General features: G+C 41.1%; 2 protein-coding genes across 8 annotated transcripts in view; one reads left to right on the top strand and one right to left on the bottom strand.

The window, feature by feature from the left end:
- The window catches only part of fancl (Fanconi anemia complementation group L), a 30793-nt gene extending 28863 nt beyond the window's left edge, over window positions 1–1930 (top strand). For both annotated transcript variants that reach the window (XM_011484104.3, XM_004076940.4), the window contains one exon: window positions 1003–1930. In XM_011484104.3, the coding sequence (XP_011482406.1) occupies window positions 1003–1015 (13 nt within the window). In that variant the 3' untranslated portion in view covers window positions 1016–1930. The remainder of the gene's footprint in view (window positions 1–1002) is intronic.
- On the bottom strand, window positions 838–22470 carry LOC101158472 (serine/threonine-protein kinase VRK1). Of its 6 annotated transcripts, none has more exons than XM_004076968.4 (14): window positions 22348–22470; window positions 21660–21798; window positions 21315–21370; window positions 20401–20470; window positions 19516–19603; window positions 15802–15910; window positions 15537–15629; window positions 15327–15459; window positions 8785–8905; window positions 7735–7793; window positions 6652–6812; window positions 3552–3683; window positions 1597–1728; window positions 838–1439 (listed from the first exon to the last, which is right to left on the bottom strand). In XM_004076968.4, exons 2-14 carry the CDS (start codon window positions 21784–21786, stop codon window positions 1119–1121), a joined length of 1602 nt encoding a protein of 533 aa, XP_004077016.1. In that variant the 5' UTR covers window positions 21787–21798; window positions 22348–22470; the 3' UTR covers window positions 838–1118. The 6 variants fall into 6 exon arrangements, with proteins under 6 accessions (XP_004077016.1, XP_020564960.1, XP_011482407.1 ...); XM_020709301.2 differs by having other exon boundaries at window positions 1612–1728; XM_011484105.3 differs by having other exon boundaries at window positions 3552–3680.
- Window positions 22471–23990: the final 1520 nt, after the last annotated feature.

The following is a 23990-nucleotide window of genomic DNA, read 5'->3' as shown; positions in this document are numbered from 1 at the left end:
TCAAAAACAGGGCAGCAGATGTGATCAATACTTTGATTTACAGCAGATACATTCAAGTTTCTGACACTGCACTGCCGCTCATCATCCATCAAAGGAGACGCCGGCGTCTTATTCAGGTCATGGAGTGGCGAGCTCCTTACATGTCGGTACCGGAGGAAGACATGTTGGGAAATGGTGGTTACAAATATAATCAATATAAATAACCCATGTGCTATCTCAGATGACCCCACCCTTACATGGACGTGTTATTCCTACCATGACAAAGGTGGATAAAGGTGGAAAGATTTCATGTAATCCATGGACACCAGTGAAGATCACAAATCATTGAAGAAAAAAGGTTCAAAACACTGTCTTGTGGGTCTAGATGACCCAACTCCCAATGGTAAAGTGCCTAGGATAGCACAAGGGTTACAGTTCAGCCTAAATTACAGAAGGGGTTTTGTACAAATATACATCTTGTGTCAGAAGATTCATAACCCTCTATTGTAGCAGTAAAATCTGTCCAGTACAAGATGCTTTCAGCTCTGATCTGTTTGCTCAGCTGTTGGACCCGTTTAACCCTTGTGCTATCCTAGGCACTTTAACATTGGAAGTTGGGTCATCTAGACCCACTAGACAGTGCTCTGAACCTTTTTTCTTCAATGATTTGTGATCTTCACTGGTGTCCATGGATTACATGGAATCTTTCCACCTTTATCCACCTTTGTCATGGTAGGGAGAACACGTCAAAGTAAGGGTGGGGTCATCTAAGATAGCACAAGGGTTAAAAAAATAAATGGCTCATACGGCAATGGTATGAGATCTGTGATGATGTGAAAAGTCAGTCCACACACTTGCTGTTTTTCCCATTTTACTTTTATGAAGTCTTGCAAAAGCCCTGACATCACTGAAGGACGACACATTTGATCTTTTTAGCATTTTTACAAATATTCAGTCTAATCTTTTTTTTTCTAGAATGTTCTTCACTGTTACTCAAAGATAATTTTTTTTCTTTCATTCCAGCCCATCACTGTGAAAATGCCAAGTGAAGTCCAGAAGTTGTGAGCTTGAAGAAATACTGTCAAACATACATCTGGGAACTGCTAAAAAGACAAAAAAAGTTTCAGTTTATTGGAGGTTTATTGTGCCTTAACAAACTGTAACACAACACTCAATAGGAGAAAAAGGCCGACCCAGAAGAACCAGGACATGTGAGAGTGTCTCTGCGTGGGAGCAGCATCTTGTCTTGGATCTGTGTGAACAGAGTGTTTCCACAGCTCCTGATCACTGCGGCGTCCTCTTTCATCCCACCCTTCTCTGTAATCCGTGTGTGTTTGCATCTTCTTGTCACTCTGTGTCCTCGTGTGCTTTCCTCTTTGATGCTGGGGTTGATTTCCTTGTTGCCCTGACATCACAGCCAGATCATTTGTTTTCCTGCCGCTCCATTGGGTTCTAGTTCTCTGTCAAAGAGGGCAATTCAAGTGCATGTTCTTTTAGTGTGTAAAGTTCAACTAAAGATGGTTAATATTCAGCCCAGTTATGCTTGAGAAGTCTGCTCGCCCGTCTTTTGTTGTTTTTTTTGCCTCAGAGCTGTTTGGACCGAGCACCAGAACTTACAGGAGGACCCCTTACATGGTCCAAATGAATGGGTTTGGGTCTCACTTCCCCTTCTTCTCCACTGTCTTCTGCATAGGTGCATGGACGTCTGGGCCTCAGAGTTCTCCTGGCAGGAGGTGAAGCCTCTTCCTTCTGTAAAACAGAAGGGTTTGGTCACACAATGAGAACAAACATCAAACGTAAAAGTACCGGAACGGGAACATAAGATGAGCTCAAACGTCAGAACGGCACTATTTTTTGACCCAGAAGTACTTTGAGTGCAGCAAAGAGACAATTACCACCATAGGGGAGTCAGATGTGTTCTAAAAAAATAAATAAAATATTCATTCATTCATTCATCTTCTTCCCTTTATTCCCTTTTGGGGTCACGGGGTTCCTGGAGCCTAACCCGGCCACTCGTGGGCGAAGGCAGGGGACGCCCTGGACAGGTCGCCAGTCTGTCACAGGATAGTGTCCACAATCACACATCCATGCACTCTCACATTCACACCTAGGGACAATTTAGATTAACCTATGAATACATAAATAAATGAAATAATCAAACTTATCGAACCCTTTGTTTGTACTAACAGATAAAATCTCCTGTTGTTTCAAATGGAAAACTTAAAGGGGAAAAAACTGTATTTTACAATTGCACTTGTTTTAATGCTGGGAATTTAGAAGAGCAAATCTGGTCTCTGTGTGGGAAAGTTTTCAGAATGTGAGGGACATTAGAACAACATGCATCCAATGTTAGAGAAAGTGTCTGATTCCATATTTGGGAGTTCTGGAAAGACTCATCTGTGACGCCGCGTTCACACTGGTCTCGAAATTCAAGCAACCACTTCAGATGAAATGTCAATGCACTTTTCGGCCTTCCACATTCAACTCTCATGTTCACTCCTTGCTACACAGCTTTCCAGGTATAAAACATTGAACTGATGTTGAAAGTTAAAGCAGGCTGAAATTTGACCAATAAGGGATATAAAGATGGTGTCCTCTTTAACCCTTGTGCTATCCTATGACCCCAACCCTACATTGACGTGTTCTCCCTACCATGACAAAGGTGGATAAAGGTGGAAAGATTTCATGTAATCCATGGACACCAGTGAAGATCACAAATCATTGAATCATTGGGTCTAGATGGCCCACTGGACAGGGTTACAGGGCCTACATCATGCAAAATCAAGTTTGTGAGCTTTTAACCCTTGTGCTATCCTAGGCACTTTAACATTGGGAGTTGGGTCATCTAGACCCACTAGACAGTGCTCTGAACCTTTTTTCTTCAATGATTTCTGAACCTCACTGGTGTCCATGGATTACATGAAATCTTTCCACCTTTATCCACCTTTGTCATGGTAGGGAGAACACGTCAATGTAAGGGTGGGGTCATCTAAGATAGCACAAGGGTTAAGTGTATTATAATGTTTATTCCTCAATAAAAACAACCCCACAGTGGTATTTTGATCCATTCACACATCTCTAAGGCACCAGCCCCTTCTAATCCACAAAACAGCCCCCTGCAGGAAGAGGGAAACTAACTAATAACTTTCATAGAATAATGCTCTTTAGTGTGTCTAAGGTAATATAGTTTACACTGAAAGGCTTAAGAAAAGCATGATATAGGCCTTTCAATTCACTGAAACACCAGCCGTTTGAAATTGACCATGTAGGAGAAATGAGTAACTGCAGTTTGTGTTCAGCTGGAATTCTGTTAATTGTGTAAATGGTTGAAGAGTTGCGGTTGTCGAAAGAATGTGAACCGGAGCTAAAGCTGTGGTGTTAAATGGTTAAATACCGTTGTTAATCAGATTCTCACAAGACTTTTCTATTTTAGATCAGAACTGAGCTGCATTTTCTTCCACCTGTCTCTAGTCAACCCCGGTGTCAGCTCAAACACTAAAAGCAGGTTATGAGCTTTTTGTGATCTAAAAGCGAGAAGTTTGTGTTCTTGTTAGAATTGTGGGACACTTTACCTGTTGGGATTCGGTGGGGGGTGGTCCTCTGATGAAGTGGGTGGTCACTGGTTTGGACTTGCTCCTCTCTGGTTCTTCATGGTCCCCCTTTGCCGGCCCAGGTTTGGCTCTGGGCGGCCCTCTTGCTTTCTGCTGACATGGAAATTAGTGTTACAAAAGGACAGTTTTAGCTCATTACCCATGATTTAAATGGCTGCATTCTTCCTGTTCTTTCAGAAAAAAACAAACATTCATACAGTTGTAGCTTCTAGTCAGCCGTTCTGTACATCTGTACCTCTCTGCAGAACTGTGATCTCACATAAAACCATCCCATTTCTGTCAGGAACATTCGCTGGCCTTTATCTCCGCTGACATTTACTCTCCTCGCCGTCAGTAAATGGCCACTTGTGTTTAACAAGAGATCAAACTGGCCGGCACTTTGGAATGGAAATGAAATGACACAAGGAGAGGAAATCAGGAACATAATTGGAGACACCCCGAGTGTGTCACCAGCTCCTCCAAAGCGGGCTGCTGAGGGGGCGCCTGCTGGGTCTCGCAGGTCAAGAAGTGATTCTGCTGAATTGTAGAAGAGTTTAGCTCCTCCTCGAGCCATCTAGACCTGACCACCTTTGGTTAGTGTGCTCGCTTTGAAGGGGGCAGCATCAGGGGCAGGTTAAATCCCCCCCCCCCTTTACCGATTGCACAACTGCACTCTGAGGTTAAGAGACTTAACCGAGAAAATATCTGTCAGCATTAAAGTCAACTGATGGACTGGCAGGAGGAAAAACACACGAAAGTACAGTACAGACCAAAGGTTTGGACACACCTTCTCATTCAAAGAGTTTTCTTTATTTTCATGACTGTGAAAATTGTAGATTCACACTGAAGGCTTTAAAACTATGAATGAACACATTTGTGGAATTATATACATAACAAAAAAGTGTGAAACAAATGAAAATATGTCATATTGTAGGTTCTTCATGGTAACAACCTTTTGCTATGATTACTGCTTTGCTCACTCTTGGCATTCTCTTTTACACTTTTTTGTTATGTATATAATTCCACAAATGTGTTAATCCATAGTTTTGATGCCTTCAGTGTGAATCTATGGTTTTCATAGGCATGAAAATAAAGAAAACTCTTTGAATGAGAAGGTGTGTCCAAACCTTTGGTCTGTACTGTATATGGGCTCAAAAAATTCCCAACAGTTTTAAGAACGTGAAAGGTGGTGGGAGGGGCCACGAGTTTAACCTAAATACTCACTCTGATCATCTTTTGGTCCAGTGGTCGCTAAACTATAATTATGCCGTTTTTAGCCAAAATCCACAACTGAATTTTAGGGTCACCAAAAGAAAAAAAAGTAAATTTACAAGAAAAAAAACCCTTTAAATTCTAGAGGAGGGGGCGTGTGTAACTGATTACACATTGGTGTTCTGCGCATGACAGGTTCATGACGTAATGAGACAAATGGACTTCAGGGTGTGTGAATGAAAAGGAGAATAAAGGCTGCAGCGGTCCTCTACCAAAACGTGTCTCTGAGCTCCTTGTTGTCGTATGAAACTCCGCTTTACCGACACCAAACCCCTGAAAGCCGGCTTCACTGAAAATAATCTGATGTTGAGTCGCCAAAATGTTCACAATCTCTTTGTTTTTAAACCTATCCGGAAATAAAGCTTCACAAAAACGCTCCACATATTTCATCTTCAAGCTAGGCCCCGACAAACAGACAACGTTGGAGTTTTTTCCTCGTTAATCTGTGACTTTTTCTCTCATAAATGTTCAACTTAAGACCTCGTAGTTTGACAGTTATGACTTTTTTTCTCTTAAATTTATGACTTAAAAGTCAAAATAAAAATTTTGTTTGTAAACTGGCCCTAAAACTCAGTCGTAAAAATCAAAAAATGTGTTTTGTTTTGTAGGACATAGTTTCTGCAGAGCAGCAGGAGTTATCAGAAATACGTCTCCGACTTGTGGGCGGGGTTGCCAGCGCGGATTAGGCCCGCCCATTTCCCCACTAGCCGCTTAAACCCCAACCTAACATTAGCGGGGCAACGAAAATGGCGAGCAATCTTGGAGCTGTCCAGCTGTACAGTTTAGAGCCAGACGGCAGCTCAGAAAATGAAGACATTCATGGAGAAAACCCACACATGCATGAGGAGAACATACAAGCTCCATGCAGAAAGGTACCAGCTGGGATTTAAACCAGGGCTTTCTGACTGTGAGGCTGGAGCCCCAACTACTGCTCCTCTGTGCAGCAGTCCTTACATAATTACATCAAATTCATTTCAAATCAAAACTTTCCTGAAGTTCAGCTAGGTGGTTTGATAAACTCTGGAACTGAATCAGAATTTTACACAAACAGTTGGGAGACCTATCAAACTAAAAAAGACAGATTTAATATGCTTTAAATGCAAAAAAATTTGCTAAAAACATCCATAAATGTGACCTTATTTTTGTCCACAGTTACATTTTACTTGTGTCGTTAAGAATCTCAATAAAATGTTGTTTCTCATCTCTAAACTGTTGCACATTTTTGCTGTTTCAAAAGTGTGGACATTAAGCTGTATGAAAGGTTTTGTGTCCTGTTCCTGAGGAGGGACGACGGGGACGCTCTTCTGTATTTGTCCTGTCCACCTTAATCATATTCCATGTCCTGAGAAGAACAGTTGTGGGGACTGATCCTCCTCGTGCCTCTTTCTGACGCGGCGTACTACCAATCTCCGTTTGGCTGAAGGAACCTGAACCGTTTCCTGGTTTTGATTTCGCTGTGTTGCTTCTCCAAGTCCCTCCCTGGAAGTGATGGGGCAGGGTCTGTGGAGGGGTACTGTGATGACTGAAGGCCCTCGTTTTTAGTTTCTCCGTTGTATTCTTGAATTTGGTCATACTGTGTAGTAGAACCACCAGTCTTTCTCAACTGAGAAGGTTTTTAAAAAAAAAGAATTTGCGTCATTGTGTACATTTTTTCCAAAAGGAATCAGACAATGGACTAAACCCTGTAGAGCAGAATCTTTTAATGAACAGATTTCCTAAATCCAATGGCAAATATCGGATTGTTCCCCACTACCTGATTTTTGTGGCCAGGTAAAGGGGCTCAAAAGCCCACTCCTCTGGGAGTTCTTACCTTCTCCCGGGTGTTGGAGGTTTTGACAGCTGGTCTTTCAGGCACCGAGAAGTCCAGCTGTCCCCCGACAGAACCGGCTAGTAGCTTTTTGAGATGCTGGTAATCAGGCTTATCTTGGTAGTCCAGAGTCTTCACTTGGAGCAGGAATGCTGCCACTTCGTCTGAAGATGGAAGCAGAATCAACATCAAGAAAAAATGTAAAAATCAAAAATCTTGTAGGAAAATCCCGGATCAAGCCAGTGAGCTAAGGCAACGATCAAATGTTTCACTTCTCTCAGACTTTGGTGTCAGTTAGCAAAATAAGAGCAGAAATGCTGAAATGGGGCAACCTCAAGTCCTGCAGTTAAGACAGGAGGAAACCTGAAGTGTAGCTTTTCATAGCATGGTCATGTTTCTTTTAGACACGCATAGAAATATGAAGGGGCATGTGTCATACACAGACAGCCTTGATGCATCACACATTGTAGTGTGACAGACTGAGATGGAGCTTGTTTCTTTTCCACACAAACACAACTGCTTGATGCATTCTGTGGCTCTTATCTGTGGCGGGCAGCCGGGCTTCTTCCGCAAAGGCGCACAGAACTCCACCCATACATCACAGCGCTGTGACCTCTCCTCACAGGGCGGCGAGATAAAACACGGCAAACTTTGAAAGGTATTTGGACGGAACAGCTGTCTAATGATGACAAGGAAGAGCGAGGTTCCGGGGTTTTTCTGTGGGGCGGCCATGATCTGGTGCAGCTTGAACCATCCCTTAACCTCTTTAAATGTTGTGATTTCCATGGCAACGACGACAAATATAAACAGGCAATTTCAGTGGGAAAAAAAGAAACACCTCTCCATCTAATTTCATAAAACATCTCTAAATGTCTGACGTTTTTTTTTAAAGAGTAATGACCTGTTAAGTAACTGCTACAGAAAGAATGTCTTTTTTAGAAAAAAGCATTTTAGTTTTGTTGTTTGCGTCTGATTGGACGAAAAAAATCTATATTTCCCACCAGTTTCCACCTGTCTTAATCCCAGTCTCTCTGTTGTACCTCAGAGGTTTCAATAACCCTGTTAACCTGAGGGGGCCCCACTCACCTGTGCTGGCCTCCCTCACCGACAGCCGCTGGACAGAGTCTGGCAGGTCGTCCATCAGTCTGAAAAAACGGGCAGAAAAGGGGTTTGTTTTTTGTTCAAAATAAACAAAGATTCTGCTAACTAAACAAACTTCATTACGTGAACATTAAAAATTATGAGCATCTCCAATCAGCATCCTCTATATGTATTGATACTTTCATTAAAAGCATTGTAAGTCTACCTGACAACGCATTTTAAAATAGTGTTTAAAATAATCCCAGTAAAGTTCATCTGCACTCAAAAGCAGTTTTGTAAACTACTTTTAGAAATGGCAAAAAAAAATAATAACCTTTGAGATGTCTCGTGCTATCCTATGACCCCACACTTACATTGACATGTTCTCCCTACCATGACAAAGGTGGATAAAGGTGGAGAGGATTTGAATCCATGGACACCAGTGAAGATCACAAATCACTGAAGATAAAAGGTTCAGCGCACTGTCTAGTGGGTCTAGTGACCCACTAGACAGTGCGCTGAACCCACTAGACCCAACTAGGTCTAGATCCATCCCCACTAGACCCAACTCCCAATGTTAACGTGCCTTGGAGGCACGTTAACATTGGGAGTTGGGTCACCTGGACCCCACAAGATAGAACAAGGGATATGTATAGTTTTTGGCAGCATAAAGGGTTAAATGTGAACAAACAAATGTTGGACTAAGGCTTTGTGGGTGGGTGCCAACATTGGACAAAAGGGTCGGACCAGGAGTAGATGCCTGAGTGTTTTGGTAATCCACCTCAAAACAGAAAGAAATTACATGAAATTTGGATGAAAACATGCTTTAATTTGGATTAAAAACAAATGTATTTACTTTAAACTGAACATTTTGGAGTTCTTATTTCAAAATTGTGGCTTTTGTTCCCATTTTGGTGTCAATTCCACCAACGGGTTGATGCCCTTCAGGGAAGAACGCAGACTTTATGTGGTGTTGGAATGATCGAAAAAAAAAATAGTCAGCAGTTTGACAACTCCCTGATGCCAAAACCTTTTGGGGAAGACACGCCCACCCACCTGGCCTTGACCTGCTGGACCAGAGCTGGATCCTTGAGAACATTGTCCCATGGCAAGGACCCACATAACCAGTGTAGAAGGCAGAAACCTAGAATCTGAAGATCTCCACGTCTTGATGGTGCTTTAAACAAAGGAAAAGTAGAACAGTGAAACAAACAGGAAAGGAAAATGTTTGTACGGTAACAAAGTTGAGGAATTTCCCCATTTCTGTGACCACCATGTAGAATGGGGATCCATCCCGTAGATGCAACATGGAAACCTCCTCAGTGTGAAGAAGCAGCTGTGTTGGATTGAAAGGACTTTTGTGAGTGATTGTGTGGCCAACCTCAATACTATGCAATGATTTGTGGAGTTTACTAAAAGAAAAGTAAAAAGCACAACATTTATTAGCATTGGTCTACATTTATGGGTGGAGTCCATCAGGGATCCAGGCAGCTGGAGCTTTGGGGTTTGTGGTTCAGTACCACAAACAGCTGCTGCTTACCGCATGGGGAATCACCTGCTGATTGTCTCCATCAGAAGGTAATGTCCTCCACGAGCTGCATTGGTCCTCCAATGATCTGGTCTTTAGAGGGGGTGTGGTCTCTAGCATTTAGAACCAGATTATAAGGAAAGGGGAGGGAGGAAAGTAATAAGATTTCATTTTGGCCAACTCTTGTTAACCCTTGTGCTATCTTAGATGACCCCACCCTTACATTGACGTGTTCTCCCTACCATGACAAAGGTGGATAAAGGTGGAGAGGATTTGAATCCATGGACACCAGTGAAGATCACAAATCATTGAAGAAAAAAGTTTCAGCGCTCTGTCTAGTGGGTCTAGATGACCCAACTCCCAATGTTAAAGTGCCTAGGATAACACAAGGGTTAAAGTACTCTGATAGGTCTGACTGAGCTCCTGTAGGAGAATGTCCACTACCGGTCCTCATGGATTCTGAGCAATGATCCAAGCGCAGCAGCAAGGTTTGGGTTGTTAGGGCCCGTCGAGGGTCATAAAGGAAGGGCGGCCACATCTCAAGGAGAACACAAGTGTGTCTTGAGGTTCCCTTGAGGCTCATGTGGCCACTTTTAGGGACATCATGAAAATGTCAGCCTCACCGAGCGGTCTACAACCTCATGTGGGTCACCTGTGTGCCTTGTACAGGTTTACCCATTCCTCACCTGCAGACAGCCCATGTTTATCTGTAAGTGCAGTTGGGAGTAATGCATTACGTTGGTTGGCAGACTTTCCCTGACGACAGTTGGTCCTATTGTCATTTTTCGGAGGAACTAAAGGTCTCTTTTAGATAATTCCACCCTGAATATTATTGAATATTGAATATTTTTTTAAGAAGAGGTTTTATGTGGTGAACTTGGGTGCAGATAGGCTTTAAACTGAAAGAGTGGATCTCAAACATATGTTAAACACCATTGATCTAATTTAGGTGTTACAAATATGTTTTAAAAAAAACAACAACATTTATGCAAACCACGTCTGAGTGACTCCTCTGAGTTTACATCACAGCAAGGAAGTGGCTTTTTGTTTAAATGATTGTGACTCAATGTCTCAGCGTCAGAACAAAGACAGGAAGACTCATGTGGAAAAAGCAGTCCAGCTCCCAGAGCACTATTATGGATAAACAATTAAAAAGATCAACAACTGCATTAAGTGTTACTGCCCTCCGTGTGCGCTGTGGGCACAATGTTGTCGCTCATTACAGTTTTTATGTGCCTGCTGTTCTGTGCAATTGAATGTAAAGAACAGCAATAAAGTGAATTTCGCAACATGTGTGTGTTTGTGCATATTAACACACTTTCAAATGAAACTTGGGCCTGCATATTACATAAATACACATGGCCGGCTTGCGTTTGTATCATGCTTCAGATGGGGGGGGGGGTGCGCACTGAAGGCTGTGGGCTTAATTATCTGCTATTGTTATTCAGATTCCCTTAAGCGAGCTACAGTGTCACACTCGTAACCCTTCTACCTCGCCGTCTCGTTGTTTGGAGACGGTCATCAGTTCTCTGTCCGCCCACCGAATGGCAATAATTACACCGTTTAGCTTTGGGTATGGAAAAATGCCATTTGGACATTGCGTTCAAAACTTACCATGGCAACCTGTCAGCACCTTTGCAGACGGTAATGCCGTCGGGTCTGAGCGCTACATCAAGGTAGGATCATTGGTCATACATGGGTTCTTTTAACTGAAGTTTAAAAAAAAAAAAAAACCTTAATAGGAGGACTGGGATTTGTTTCTCATAGCTTGGTTGTTGCGTTCCTATCAAATGTCCACTAGAATGGACTCTAATGCCTTAAGGGATTGTGTCATATATTTTGGGATGTCTGGGAAGTCATTCATTTTGTGTCAAATTGTAATTTCCTGCGATATTGAATGAAAACTGTGCTGTTATTCTATAAGAACCACTAGCTGTGTTCCCTCATTTACTGTGGAGATTACGCTCCAAAAATAACCTGCGATAGGTCAAATCTGCAAAGTTGGATTATAGATGTTTTCCAGCTGTAAAACTGCTCACTACACAAAAAATATTTTGAAAGTTCTGCATATGGTGCGTGATTTGAACTATAATAAACACATCCATCTTTGCTAATAATGTACTTTTTCTGCAAGTCCTGTGTTCAAACTTCAAGGGCTTCTGGGGGAATTTCCATTGTGTTCATTTCCATAACAAACTGCGTGCGTTCTTGAGTGCGCGACGCCGCCGCCCGCCGGACGATTTTGTGTTTGGGGTGGGGGGGGGGGGGGGGGGGGGGGGTCGCAAGAGTCCCGACACCGCTACTCTTGCTGCTTCATCACTGCGGTGATCAAAAATCCCACACATACTGTTATGTGTTAATAAAGAATAGTGAATTGTAATTATTAATTGTATTCATTTGCGACGCGGCCTCCGGGGGATTTTGTGTTCGGCCCCTGCTGCTTCATCACCGCGGTGATCAAAAATCCCACACCGTCACAGCTCTACTCCTGAGCGAGTTAATAATAATAATAATAATAATAATAATAAAATAATAAAGTAAAATAATAGGGAATCAATCACCGTTCTTCTGGGGGAAACCGTCTTTTATTACTGTTCTCCTTCATTCTGTAACACCAAACATGAACGCGCACCCCCAACACTTTTGCGCTGCACGCGCTCCTCCTTCCTCAGACACACGCAGGGCGCTGACACACTGGTTTCAGCACATACACAAACTCATTCTACAGCACCTATATAGTTAGGTAATTAGTTAGATAGTTAGTTGTTACTGTTATTTGTTAATGAAGAATACTACGTTGTAATTATTAATTTCCATTCTATTCATCTGCGACGCGGCCGCTCGGGAATTTTGTGTTCGGCGGGGGACGGTTGACTGCGACACCGCGATTATCGTTGCTTCATCACCGCCATGATCAAAAATCCCACAGCTCTACCTTCAGCCAATCAGTACGCACACGCGCGCTGCTGAAAAAAATAAATAGATAAAGGAGGCAATGTTGCACTGAAAAAAAGCTGTGAAACAGCGAGACAGTGAAAAGCTGACCCAGGATATAGCGAGGGAACACTAACTGATCCCTCAATCAAGCATCCCTGACGCGCTCACAAAACTGTTAAAAGTTCTAATCCTAGATGCAGAGCACCAAGTAGGAGATCATTTTCTGGTTTCCTAAAGGATCAAAAGGGCAAAAACTGTGCTGGCAGCTTAAAGGTGGTCCAGACGCAGCATCTACAGGAGCTCGATGGACGTGTGCAACCACAGACGAAGCAGCAAACGCTGCTGGAGCTTTTACAGTTCTGAACCACTGGACCCGACTGAAACGCTTAATACATCGTGTTGATTATTTTCAGTTTAAAACCGCACCAAATGTTACACAACTGACCCCAAACGTGGGGAGAGTATGTCATTGCATTCTTACTGCATACCAGAATGAGTCTCTACTGGCTAAATTTAAGAAGAATTTCTTATTTATTGTTCATTACACCAGGCCCAATATAAGAAAGGTTTTTCATCATTCTTACTTGCTTAGTAGCAAATTGAAAGAAGGATTTTTAGGGGGAATTGTTCGTGTTTGGTTGTTGTTTTGTATACAAACCGAATTGTGGGGAAAGTAAATTGTTGCATCCATGGTACTGATAACTACTAGTGAGGAAAATCAAAAGACTGAATAAGACTGTGAAGTTTGACCAGCAGCTCCTTCACTAAAGACATAAAAACTCTTCAAAACTGCCACAAAACAAACCAACTAATGAATCTCCCACTTCTACATATGTATTACAAATCACTGATGGGACTTTTTAACAAAAAATTTGTGAAAAGACAGAAAGGGAGAAAGGCAACACAAAAAATAAAATAAAGCTATTTCCTGCAAGATAAGATGAAAGTTGCATATTTTTTCTGTATCTGGAAACATAAAAAAAAAAAAGAAAATCCTAATTTTTAGGTCATATTCCCCACCCAATCTCTTAGACTAATTGCCACAGATGCTCTTCCGCATGCAGAAACACCAGCTTAAAAAGAAAAAGAAAACATTTTCAAATATGTTTTATTTAGATAGAAAAAGCTAAAAAAACACATTTTCTGCTCTACCTTTACTCCTTTAAAAAAATACCCTTAATTTTAGCCTACTTTCCATTTGAAGGGTTTTGCTGACAGGACACCCCCCACCTCCTTTTCTGTGATCGATCACATTGATAGAAACTCTGATAAGGCAATTAGGCAGCATGGGGCGTTCCAATTCACAGTATCGAGCTGCGAGGAAGTGGAGCTGGAGGCGCCAGAGTTCATGGGGGTTATTTGTGACTCCAGTCCGGCTCTAACTAAACATCAAAGGCTTTAATTAATGGAGGCATGAATTCCAGATGCAGGTTATGACTTTGGCTAATTAAGGAATTGTTAAACAGAGATGATGCTGGGAATACGGCGGGAGCCGAAGGTGGGGTAATCGATGGTCACTGTAGACAAACTACCCGTTTACAATGTCTGTTGGTAGAGGCAGAGGATCACACACCACAGATCCCTTTCTTTAAGTACCATTGAAGCTGTAAACACAAATAAAAACGCTATGGGCAAGATTTGCAAAGTCTCTTACCTGTAAATGATTTACTACCCGTTTTTTGAAAATGTATTTAAAAGAAAAATCTGTCCCAAGAGCAAAGTTTGGGAGAAGATATTCCATAAAGGTCAAATTATTAAGATTTGTCAAGAAAAGAAATCATCTAAGGAGATTTCCGAAACAATCATCAACTTAAAAACTGCAGACCAGGTTACTGGTCGCAGAAGAAGACGGAGAACCATCATCTCTGAGGAGGAAATAATATGAATGAATTTTAAATGATTACTAATGAACCTAGACATTTAATGAATCAAAATAAAACTCCAGGGTCATGGGTGACATGGGCATTGGTCTTTAATTTTCGGTCTTTGAAATTAATGTCTGGCATTGAACCAACCGTCCGCCATCCAAAAGAGGGTGTTACAGAGAAGGTATTCTACGATCTAAATGCATATTGCACGAATTAAAACTGGTCATATGTGAATATACGTGGAAAAAGTCAGAAAAGTTGTGAAAATTCTCTGTGAAATTCTCCAAGATGAATCACGAATGAATGAGTCCCATTAAAAGTACCAAAGATGTACGAATAAACCACGCAAAGAACATGTAAATCAACTTAGAACTTAAACCGTGCGTGATCATTGCGCTGTATAAAGGTTGTACATTGGTGGTACATGCGTGAAAAGATATTTGTGTATGCATCTCGCAATAATCACAAACAATTGTGTAAGATCTACGTAATAATTGAGTAAAAAGTATGTAAAATCCCCATCGACAGCTTAACTCTCAACAGACCACAAATTTTGGACAGCTAACAACCGAATTCACGTAAAGACCCGTCGGCCGAAACCCTTCACGAATGACGAATGTAAGAAACACTTGAAGTACGTATATCAGGCATGTATCAAGAAGGCCAAAATGTCATGTGGAAAATGAGCAAAATGTACGCAGTGGCTCTGTGACACGGCCTTTAGATTCTTTAGGTTGTAGAGAACCTAACATGACCTTCTTCCACAACTATGGAGCTCCATGACTCCAGAAGGTTGTGTGGTCATGCACCCATCATGACTGCTGTCAATGTGACTTTTGGGGGCAAGATAGAATCTGAGGATTCGGCAGGTGAAAGGCTAGGATCCGTGATGTTCAGTTATAACACATGAAATACAGAACAATACATTCATTTTTTCAGTTAATTACATTGAAGCCCACAGCGTATCACTGCCCCAGGCTCCTCACTGCACTAATACTCACACAATCCATCAATGGTTAGTTTATCAAAGTCCTACTAAAACATTTTGACCGATTTTTGAGCGCCCTGTACCTTGAAAAATTGGTTCCAGGACAGTAAACACAAGCTAAAATATACATAGGGATCACCGGATAAAAATGGGTTGTGGATTTAAAAAAAACAAAAGTTAAGAATATTAGTTGAGGCCTAAAAAACACAGTACTTAAACAAAATACAGTACTTTCTCTTATAATAAGCATATATTGTTAATGTGATGCATAGCTTACAAAGGCCTTTGTGGGCATCAAGGCTGGTGTACTCAATGGTTCCATTATGGCCCTTTTTGGGGTTTTCTTTGTATTCTTTGTGAGCTCCACCTGGACAGTATCTGTAGGACAGCCCATAGTCTGCGAGGTAGACCTAAAGCAGAAACAGCATAGATTAACCTACTGATGAATTGGTGTCGGTGCAGAAGGTGGTGGATGCAGTGAACTAACCTCTTCAGAGTCTCTGTAACTCAGCATGACGTTAGCAGCTTTGATGTCTGCGTGGACGTACTCGTTTTCATGAATATATTCCAGCACATCCACCTGGCAAAGGAACCAAAACGCTCCAAGTCAAAATGAACACATCTGAATGGAAGTGCGTTCTCCTCGTGAGGGATCGTTCCCTGCTTACAGAGACATTTATACTACAAGGTTAGTGCTGAAGCTGCATCAGATCAGATTATTAAACCAAGATAAAAAGGCACACAGATCTAACCAGTCTTTGACCCAGTTGGAGAACAGTGGTCTTCTTCAGGCGTCCTCCGTTGGCCTCACAGATTTTCTGCAGGTCTGTACCCAAACGGTCCATAACCATGAAGCGATAGCTGGGAAAGAAACAAAAGACAGTCTACTAACTCCACTTTTACAGACATAAGAGGCCCTCACCACCAACACCTCAGAGATCTTATTCCCTGATGTTGAAATAAATGTTTTCCCATGCTGTCCAAAACGCTGAGTGAGCGAAAACATCCCCTCTACTCATTTACAAAAACCATCACCAGAAAAAAAAAAAAAAAAACACCCCTACATATTATATGGGCATAAAATAAATTTTAACAAATGCGCAAAATTCTAAAGATAAGTGGTTAAACAGAGACAGCCTCAATTTTTATGAACAGGTATTTACCAACCCTAATATGACCAACATTTCAATTTTATTACTATCAGAGTCCAGAGCTCCATTAGTCTCTTGGTTATGATGTAATATGAATCATATGTTACTCTTAATTAAAATGTACGATCCTATGAAATTCAATTAGATCACATTTGAACTGAAACTGTTTTTTTTTTACTGCAGACTTTTTTACTGAAAGGTGCCCTGAGATTTCTTTTTTTTTCCTGTCATTATTGGAGCAAACCCCCAAAGCTTCTGCCTTTGTAAAGGTGTTCACATTTTCTGACAGTTTCTTAATGAGAAGATTTCAATTTGCCACACCTAAAAATGTACCTCAAGCCCCACGGGAGAACAAAACTCCAGCTTCATAACCAAGGTCCTTACCTGTGAGCTGAATGACATTTTGGTGTCTCAGCTTTTCTGCTGGATGTGGTTTCTGTGGGGCTCTGAAGGAGCACATCTGTGGGTTTTAGGATCAACAATGGTAGAGTAATAAAACATAAGTTTAGTTTGTTTTAATTTAAGGTTTTTAAGTTTGGTTTTTTCATCCCATTTTATAGAATGATCCTGTTTTGTGTCAAATATCTCCACCTAGATTCATGCAAACTTACAGTGGAGGACATGAGTGTTTGATCCCTTACTGATTTTGTAGGTTTGCCCACTTTTTCACACAAGTGCACCAAAAGTTGTCCTCTTTACCCCCAGCTTCTTGTTGATGTTTTTTTGAGTCTATTGCATTGTTGGGAATGGTCTACAACAGGGGTCGGGAACCTTTTCGGCCGAGAGAGCCATAAACGCCACATATTTTTAAATGTTTTTTCGAAAGAGCCATACAATAGTGTAGCGTCCTTTTCCCACACTGAGGCACAGAGTCTTAACCTCTTTTAAGGTTCTTTATTCTAGGTACTGTAGACCACAACAAACGCCGTAAAATTAATTCAGCAACTCCTGAATCTCTGCCGCCGACGCCGAGACGAGAGCGCTTCTCCCAACTTTATATCCCCCCCTCCCGCTCCAGCACTCCCATTTCCCTTATTCGGCCCATAGCTGAACCCCATTGGTCCAAACTCCATAACAACAAGCTGAGCGACAGAACTGAGGGCCAATCAGATCTCTGCTTGATCGATGCGTTCCATGAACTCCAGAACTTTTAATGCGGCCCAGCAGCCAAGTTAAACTCAGTCCGCAACAATATGTTTAAAACTAAATATACAAGTGTATGTGTGCATTTGATGTAATTTCAACACTTTCAAAGTACAATAGGTCTGTGGATTCTTTTTAATAACATTGTTATTCTGTTGCTGATAAATGATGAGTATTTCTCGTGGTAGTTTTGCTGATGGTCTGGTCTGGTTGATACGTGGTGAGTTTCTGCTTCAAACGGAATCTTAAGTCTGAATGTTCTTTAGATGTGAGACAGACATGGAACCAGACACACACTCACACGCTGCAGTGAGTGACGGGCAGCGGGTTTTACGTTTTTACCATCCCTGCGCGATTCACCTGCTGCCGGTCCCCCCCTCTGCTTTCTTCCTCTAACACCCCGTCCCCGAAACTGCGCGCTCTTCCTCAGAGACGGGAGCGCGCAGTTTTAGGCACAGCAATTCACAGGTTTCTGGGTGGTACAAACTCTGTGAAATAATAGATAATACTAGTAAACTGCAAGCACTCCAAGCACCGCTACTACTGCGCGCCTCTGGCATGGCATCGCGCCCGAGAAGGACTGGTCTAATGAAAAAAAAAGTATAATTAAGGATTTGTCTGCGAGCCACATGTGACCATCAAAAGAGCCATATATGGCTCGCGAGCCATAGGTTCCCGACCCCTGGTCTACAATCTTCTCTCTTAAATAGACTGAAAGCTCTTTAGTCTATCGTAGTTTGGAGTCTGAGGCTATGTCCAAATTCCCACCCTGTGCTGTCCGAATCTACGATTCTAAAATTGAGTGCCCTACAAATTTCCCATAGGTATCTGCAAAAAAACAGTGTGCATCAATGCTCACTAGATCGGATTTAGACCACAATGCATTGCGTCTGAACAATTTTTGCAAAAATGTATTTACATTTTTTTTTAATAATCATCAACGTTTTTATCTTCAGAAGACAGTGGACTCATAAAACGTTCATAATAATTAGATTTTAACTTCGGTGTGTGCAGCCTTTTTTTGTCAAATGTTTCACGTGTAATACATGTTTTTTGCAGCTCAGTTTTATGTTATTTCTTTTTATTCACTGATCCTTCATTAATGGAGTTATGTGGGTTTTAATAAGAGGACAACATTTAAAAGGATTTATGCTAGAGTAACAAGCAAACATATGTTTTCTATGCAACTGTAATTGTCACTTTAAAAAGTTATAATAAATAAATAATGAGTTATTTAACATGGAGTAGTTACATTTATTTTTAATTACATTAAATTACATGTATAAGTTACATCTGGCCCTTTGAGGACAGCCACTATGCAGTGAATATGAGTTTGACACCCCTGGTCTAACTGATCTGTGTGAACCACGACTCTAAAGCGATGTTCACACTGGGCATGTGACATCCTAGAACGTGCATTTAGCCCAGTGTTTACAATGAACAAGCAGGAGGGGCTTCTTCTTTTTCAACCGTTTACTAGCGTATGTCCAGCACCTACAGTGGGATGAGGCTTGGTGCGAAATGCCGAAGCGGTGCAAACCTCGTAAAATCTTTCTTCATTCTCAGCTCTATTCCAATTTATGAAAGCCTTGGTGTCATAAATTTTGTAGTCGGACAAAAGCCCCATTTATAAATTTCTCTTTCGTGATCAATTTTCCAACAGTTAACACTTCAATGAATTAACGGAATGTATCATCCATATGTCACTAACAAACCCTGAGCGGTCAAAGTTCGACCTTGTTGACCTTTAACATCCGTTCAATGGCCAAGCGTTTTGTACTTTGATCCTTAAAACCGGCGTAGAAGCTTGCATAGCTGTGTGCGAACGCCAGAGTTTTTAACGCAAAAGCCCAAAATGCGCGTTTACAAAGACTTTTCATTGAAATTGTTCACTTAAACACACGTTGCCGAGGACGGTGTTAGTGTAGCATTAATGGTAACTTGGGATTCACATACTTTTTTTCTCAATGAAATGTAAATTAATGTATGTAAATTCTTTAAATTAAATTTCTTCATTTTCTATCTCTTACTGTTCAGATGAAACCACCATTAAGATGACAAATTGGATCAAGTACTTATTTCAGTATCAAATACTTATTCCCCTTTAGAATCCACTGTTCTGAGAAAACACACATGTAACCTGAAGCTGCTAGTTTGTGTCACTGTCTGTACCTGAGGCCAGAGTATTCAGCAAGTCCCGATCCCCAGTATGTGGGGATTCCCAAAAACTCCAGCTTCTTTTCCGTCTTCCATTTTCCCACTGGAAACGGATTATAAAAGAGAAAAAAAAAAAAAAAGCGTTACCGTCCTGCCAAGCATTCAGCCGTGCACAAAAGCATTGATGTTGTTGAGTCAAAAGGGCATGCATCAAAAAGAGTCAAACCATTAAAAAAGTAAAAGCTCAAAAGCCGAGCGAACGGCACAAACCCGCGCCGCCCTGCAGCATTCAGCCGCACTGACAGCAGTCTGAAGGACTGGCTGGCATCTAGACTTTACTTTAGTTCTCTAAAAAAGGTCATGATTTCATGATTGTCTTAAGCAGACACCCCGACCTTCCTCACATCCCTCTTTCACTCCTCCAGTTTGAATGGAAAAGTTCAGCTCTACAGAAAGTGATGTTTCTTTCAAGTGATTTGTCCTTGAAGACGGTGGAACAAGATCATGCAAATGTCACAACAAGAGCGTTAGGAATAAAAGGTGAAACTTTGGAGAAATACACACACAAAAAAGCAGCACAAGTGTTGAGAGTTTAAAGAGTGTTGGGATCCAATGAAAACTGGCCTGACTGGCTCTAGACCAGGCAGCCAGGTGGCCCGGGCCACAGTGGAGGCCCAGGCATCATTCCGTGTGAGTAGCTTCCTCTCTATCTGAAAACACTGGAGAGCTCAGACAAGCGTGGACGAGGAGGCCCAGACTGCCACTGAGGTGTTGGCTTTGTCTTCTTATTAATTACTGTCAAGCAGGCAGCAGAACCTCTATGTCTGCATCCACTTCATCAGTCAGCTGCAGTCGGGCTCCAACAAGCTGCCGGGACGCTGGACAGGATGTGCTACTCACTGCTCTCAGGTTTGGCTGCCCTTTGGTAGAACTTGAGCTCGGAGAACAGGGGGCCGTTCTCCTTGTACTCCTGCACACACAAGCACAAGTTTGATTCCTACTAGCTAAAGATGAGACAGCTAGGGACAGGGTTCAATTTCCACATTTAAATTTAACTTACAACCTTTTTTACATAGTTTGGTTTTTCTTTTTTTCCTTCTCACTTTCTGTGAATTTCACTGTTTCAACGTAACAAAAGAAAAGGTAATATGTTAAGATGTATGAATAGTTTTTTTTAATCTTATTTTGTTGGTAATTATTTGCCAATAACCATCATAAACTGAGCTTTTGTCAGCAATGTCTGCAAAAAATAAATTCTCTGGTTCTGGTCCAGTTTTTTTATTTTTGAAAATTTTATTAGGTACACCTTTTTAGTACCGGGTTGGACCCCCATCCCCTTCAGAACTGCCTTAATCCTTGGTGGCTTATAGATTCAACAAGGTACTGGAAACATTCCTCAGAGAGTTTGGTCCATATGCCAATCTTCTGTTCCTCCACATCCCAAAGGTGATCTTTTGGGTTGAGATCTGGCCATTTGAGTCCAGTGAACTCATTATCATGTTCAAGAAACAAGTCTGAGATGATTCCAGCCTTCTCACACGGCGACTTAACCTGCTGGAAGTAGCCATCAGAAGATGGATACGCTGTAGTCATAAAGGGATGGACATGGTCAGCAACACCATTCAGGTAGGCTGTGGCATTGGAACCATGCTCAATTGATACTGAGGGATCCAAAGTGTACCCAAAAAATATTCCCCTACCATTATACCACCACCACCACCCTGACCCGTTGATACATGGCAGGATGGATCCATGCATCATGTTGTTGATGGCAAATTCTGACCTAACTATCCAAAACATTGAAGCTGACTCACCACTTTGATGACAAATTGTGTGTCCTCTGGAGTGGGTTGGTATATGTTCTCGGAGGCTTTCACATGAGAGAAAAAGAAACAGGCGACTTTTAAAAGTTAGAAAACAGAAACTTTCAAGTTTTAAAGTGTCTATTAGGATTTTGCAAACACTGTATAACAAAGTTTAAGTGACACAAATAAATCTATTGTGAATTATTGATGTGTAGGATGATGCTAAATAGAGTTTTAGCAAATAAAAAACTTGTTTCCAGCAATCTGATCTAATCATATGGCTTCTACAATCTAGCAGACATTAAATCAATTAGTCCAAATGTGGCAAATAGCAAAATGACGGTTCATTTATACCCAGATAGATCAGTCCAAAGCCACCCTGCCCGATCTGTTTGCCCAGCCTCCACTTCTTCTTGCCGTCTGTCAGGATGAAGCCCTCTGGCAGCGGTTTGGGTAAGGTGCTCTTCTTTGGTGGTGCCATGTTCACTGTCGACTGAAAACGCCATAAAAGCTAAGCTATACAGATCATGGTCTGTTAGTTTTAAACTGAGGACACGTGGTTTAATCAATAACTGATCGCGTGCCGTTGAGACTTTTCTTTCAGAAAAAAACAAAACTGAAACAACAGTCATAGGAGTGAGGGATTATATTTGTAAATTGATTAAGTCTGAAATGTTCGCAACATTTAAATACAGTTACAGTTGGAGGAGTTTCTTCGATGAGCACATTAGATAAATGTAAAAATTAGCCGTTAATTAATTAATAAGAAAAAAACTGCAGCATCGCTACTCAACGTAACTACTACAGACAAACATCAAAAGTACAATTTTTTGATAGCAATGTTTTAAATAATCAAGGAAACGGGAATATTGTTTTAACAATACTTAAAATGACTTCAGCTAACTACAAAATTAGCCTTTTTCCAACGTCTGTAATAAAACATGACTCGAGCATAATGCGAAAACACTGGGCATAGAACAAGCTAACTTTATACTTTAAAATAAAATGTAAAAAAAAAACTTATAGTTTAAACTCAACAAACCGAAAATCGTTTAGGCGTCCATCTATCACGGGTTTTCACCTCTTTTACAGGGGAAAACCATTGTTTACTTCCTGAAACTCGTCCAGATTTGACAAACAGCCAATCAGATTTAAGAAGGTTTTGACGAGTAACCAATGGAATTTAGAAGAGTGAGGAAGGCGGGGCTACAAGGGAGGCAGGGGGATTTTTCCGGAGTTTTATAGATATTATAATATCTAAAGACAAATTATTGCACACTTTTTATTCTTATAAATGCCTTTTTTTTAATTCTTTTTTTTAACCAAAGGAGTAAATTCATTTGTAATATTTATTATTTTTTGCAACTACTTTTTTCTTTCCACTTTCAAATGAGCGTTATCTCAAACTTAAAAAGAGCCTGAAACAAATGAGAGACATTTTATATTATTATTTTATTTCAGTTTGGATTATTTTAAAATCTGTTAACAAACATTTCAAGCCACATCACTTCAAAAGAGTCAGATTGTATTTTATTGAACTGTATTTTAACCATAGCTTATAAGTGACCAAGAGAAGTCTCAGACATATTTCTTTGCATACTCTCTGCTTTTGAGTGAGCATTGACCGTTTGTGGTGAAGACAACAGAGGTCAGGAAGGGAAGTTATCCCCCAGCAGGATATTGTTTTGGCAACCATCTGCTGTGACAGTCTAACATGTTTACACCACCTTCTGCAACGCACGTTCAAGCAACCACTTCCAATAAAAAGTCTATAAACGCTTAAAAATGTGCATTTTTCGGCATCCATATTCAAAACGCTCACATTCACACATAGTCACATAAGTGTCTATGACTGTTTTCGTGCACCATGTACAAAACGCACAGCTTTTGAACGTGCATTGAAGGTTAAACCAAGTCAAACTTTGACCAATCAGGGACTCAGATATGGTAGTGATGTATTGGTAGCATCCTTTCAAACCATTTAAAGTGCCAACCTTTTGAAAATTGATCATGAAGGAGAAATTAATAGTTGTGGTTTGTGCACAGGCGGATTATGACACCAAGTCTTTCATATATCGGAAGAGAACTGTGAAAGAAAAAGCCTGGAGTGAGATTTGCACCGCTTCGACACTTTGCGCCAAGCCTCTTCCAACCGTGGGTGGCGGACATGTGGTAGTAAACAGTAGAAAAGAAAAACAAGGAGAAGCCCCCCTGCCTGTCCAGGACGCTTTCCAGTGTGTCATGTGCCTGCTGTGTCCATAGCTTAAGAGAAAAAGAAAGAGATTGGCTAATTTATAACACTGCTTAAGATTCAACTTCAAGGACTTGAAACATGACTTGAGACCTGATGTTGGTGAATTTGGGTTTTTAGGTCCTGGATATCACTGTCAGGTGTCTCTTTACTTTTCAGTAGGAATGGAAAAAGCCAATTCCCTGTTGTTGTATACCATAGGTTATTTGAAAGTCCTACTCCAAGTATATTTTTTATCTATTGTAAAATTGTTCCTAGTGGTCTTTTAACTATGATCATGTAGTTTTTAGCCAAAATCACAAAGCCTGTGTCATTTTTTTCTTCAGTGCAGAATAATCTCATTAGGATTTTCCTTCTGGGTTGTGGGTGGGAATGTGGGCATGAAGGTAACACTATGTTCATATCCCAGCATTTCTTAGTTTACACTCTCCACT

This window comes from Oryzias latipes, chromosome 15 (genome assembly GCF_002234675.1).
Source record: "Oryzias latipes chromosome 15, ASM223467v1".
NCBI lineage: Eukaryota > Metazoa > Chordata > Actinopteri > Beloniformes > Adrianichthyidae > Oryzias > Oryzias latipes.
Note: the sequence above shows the minus strand (reverse complement) of the source record. Positions and strands in the feature narration are given on the sequence as shown.

Coding starts and splice junctions, on each gene's coding strand:
- LOC101158472 (XM_004076968.4), bottom strand. CDS start 21,786: ATGGCACCACCAAAGAAGAGCACCTTACCCAAACCGCTGCCAGAGGGC. Junction 7,794..8,784: donor GTCCAGCAGGTCAAGGCCAG/GTGGGTGGGCGT, acceptor CCGTTTTTTCAG/ACTGATGGACGACCTGCCAG. Junction 6,813..7,734: donor GGTGAGGGAGGCCAGCACAG/GTGAGTGGGGCC, acceptor TTCCATCTTCAG/ACGAAGTGGCAGCATTCCTG.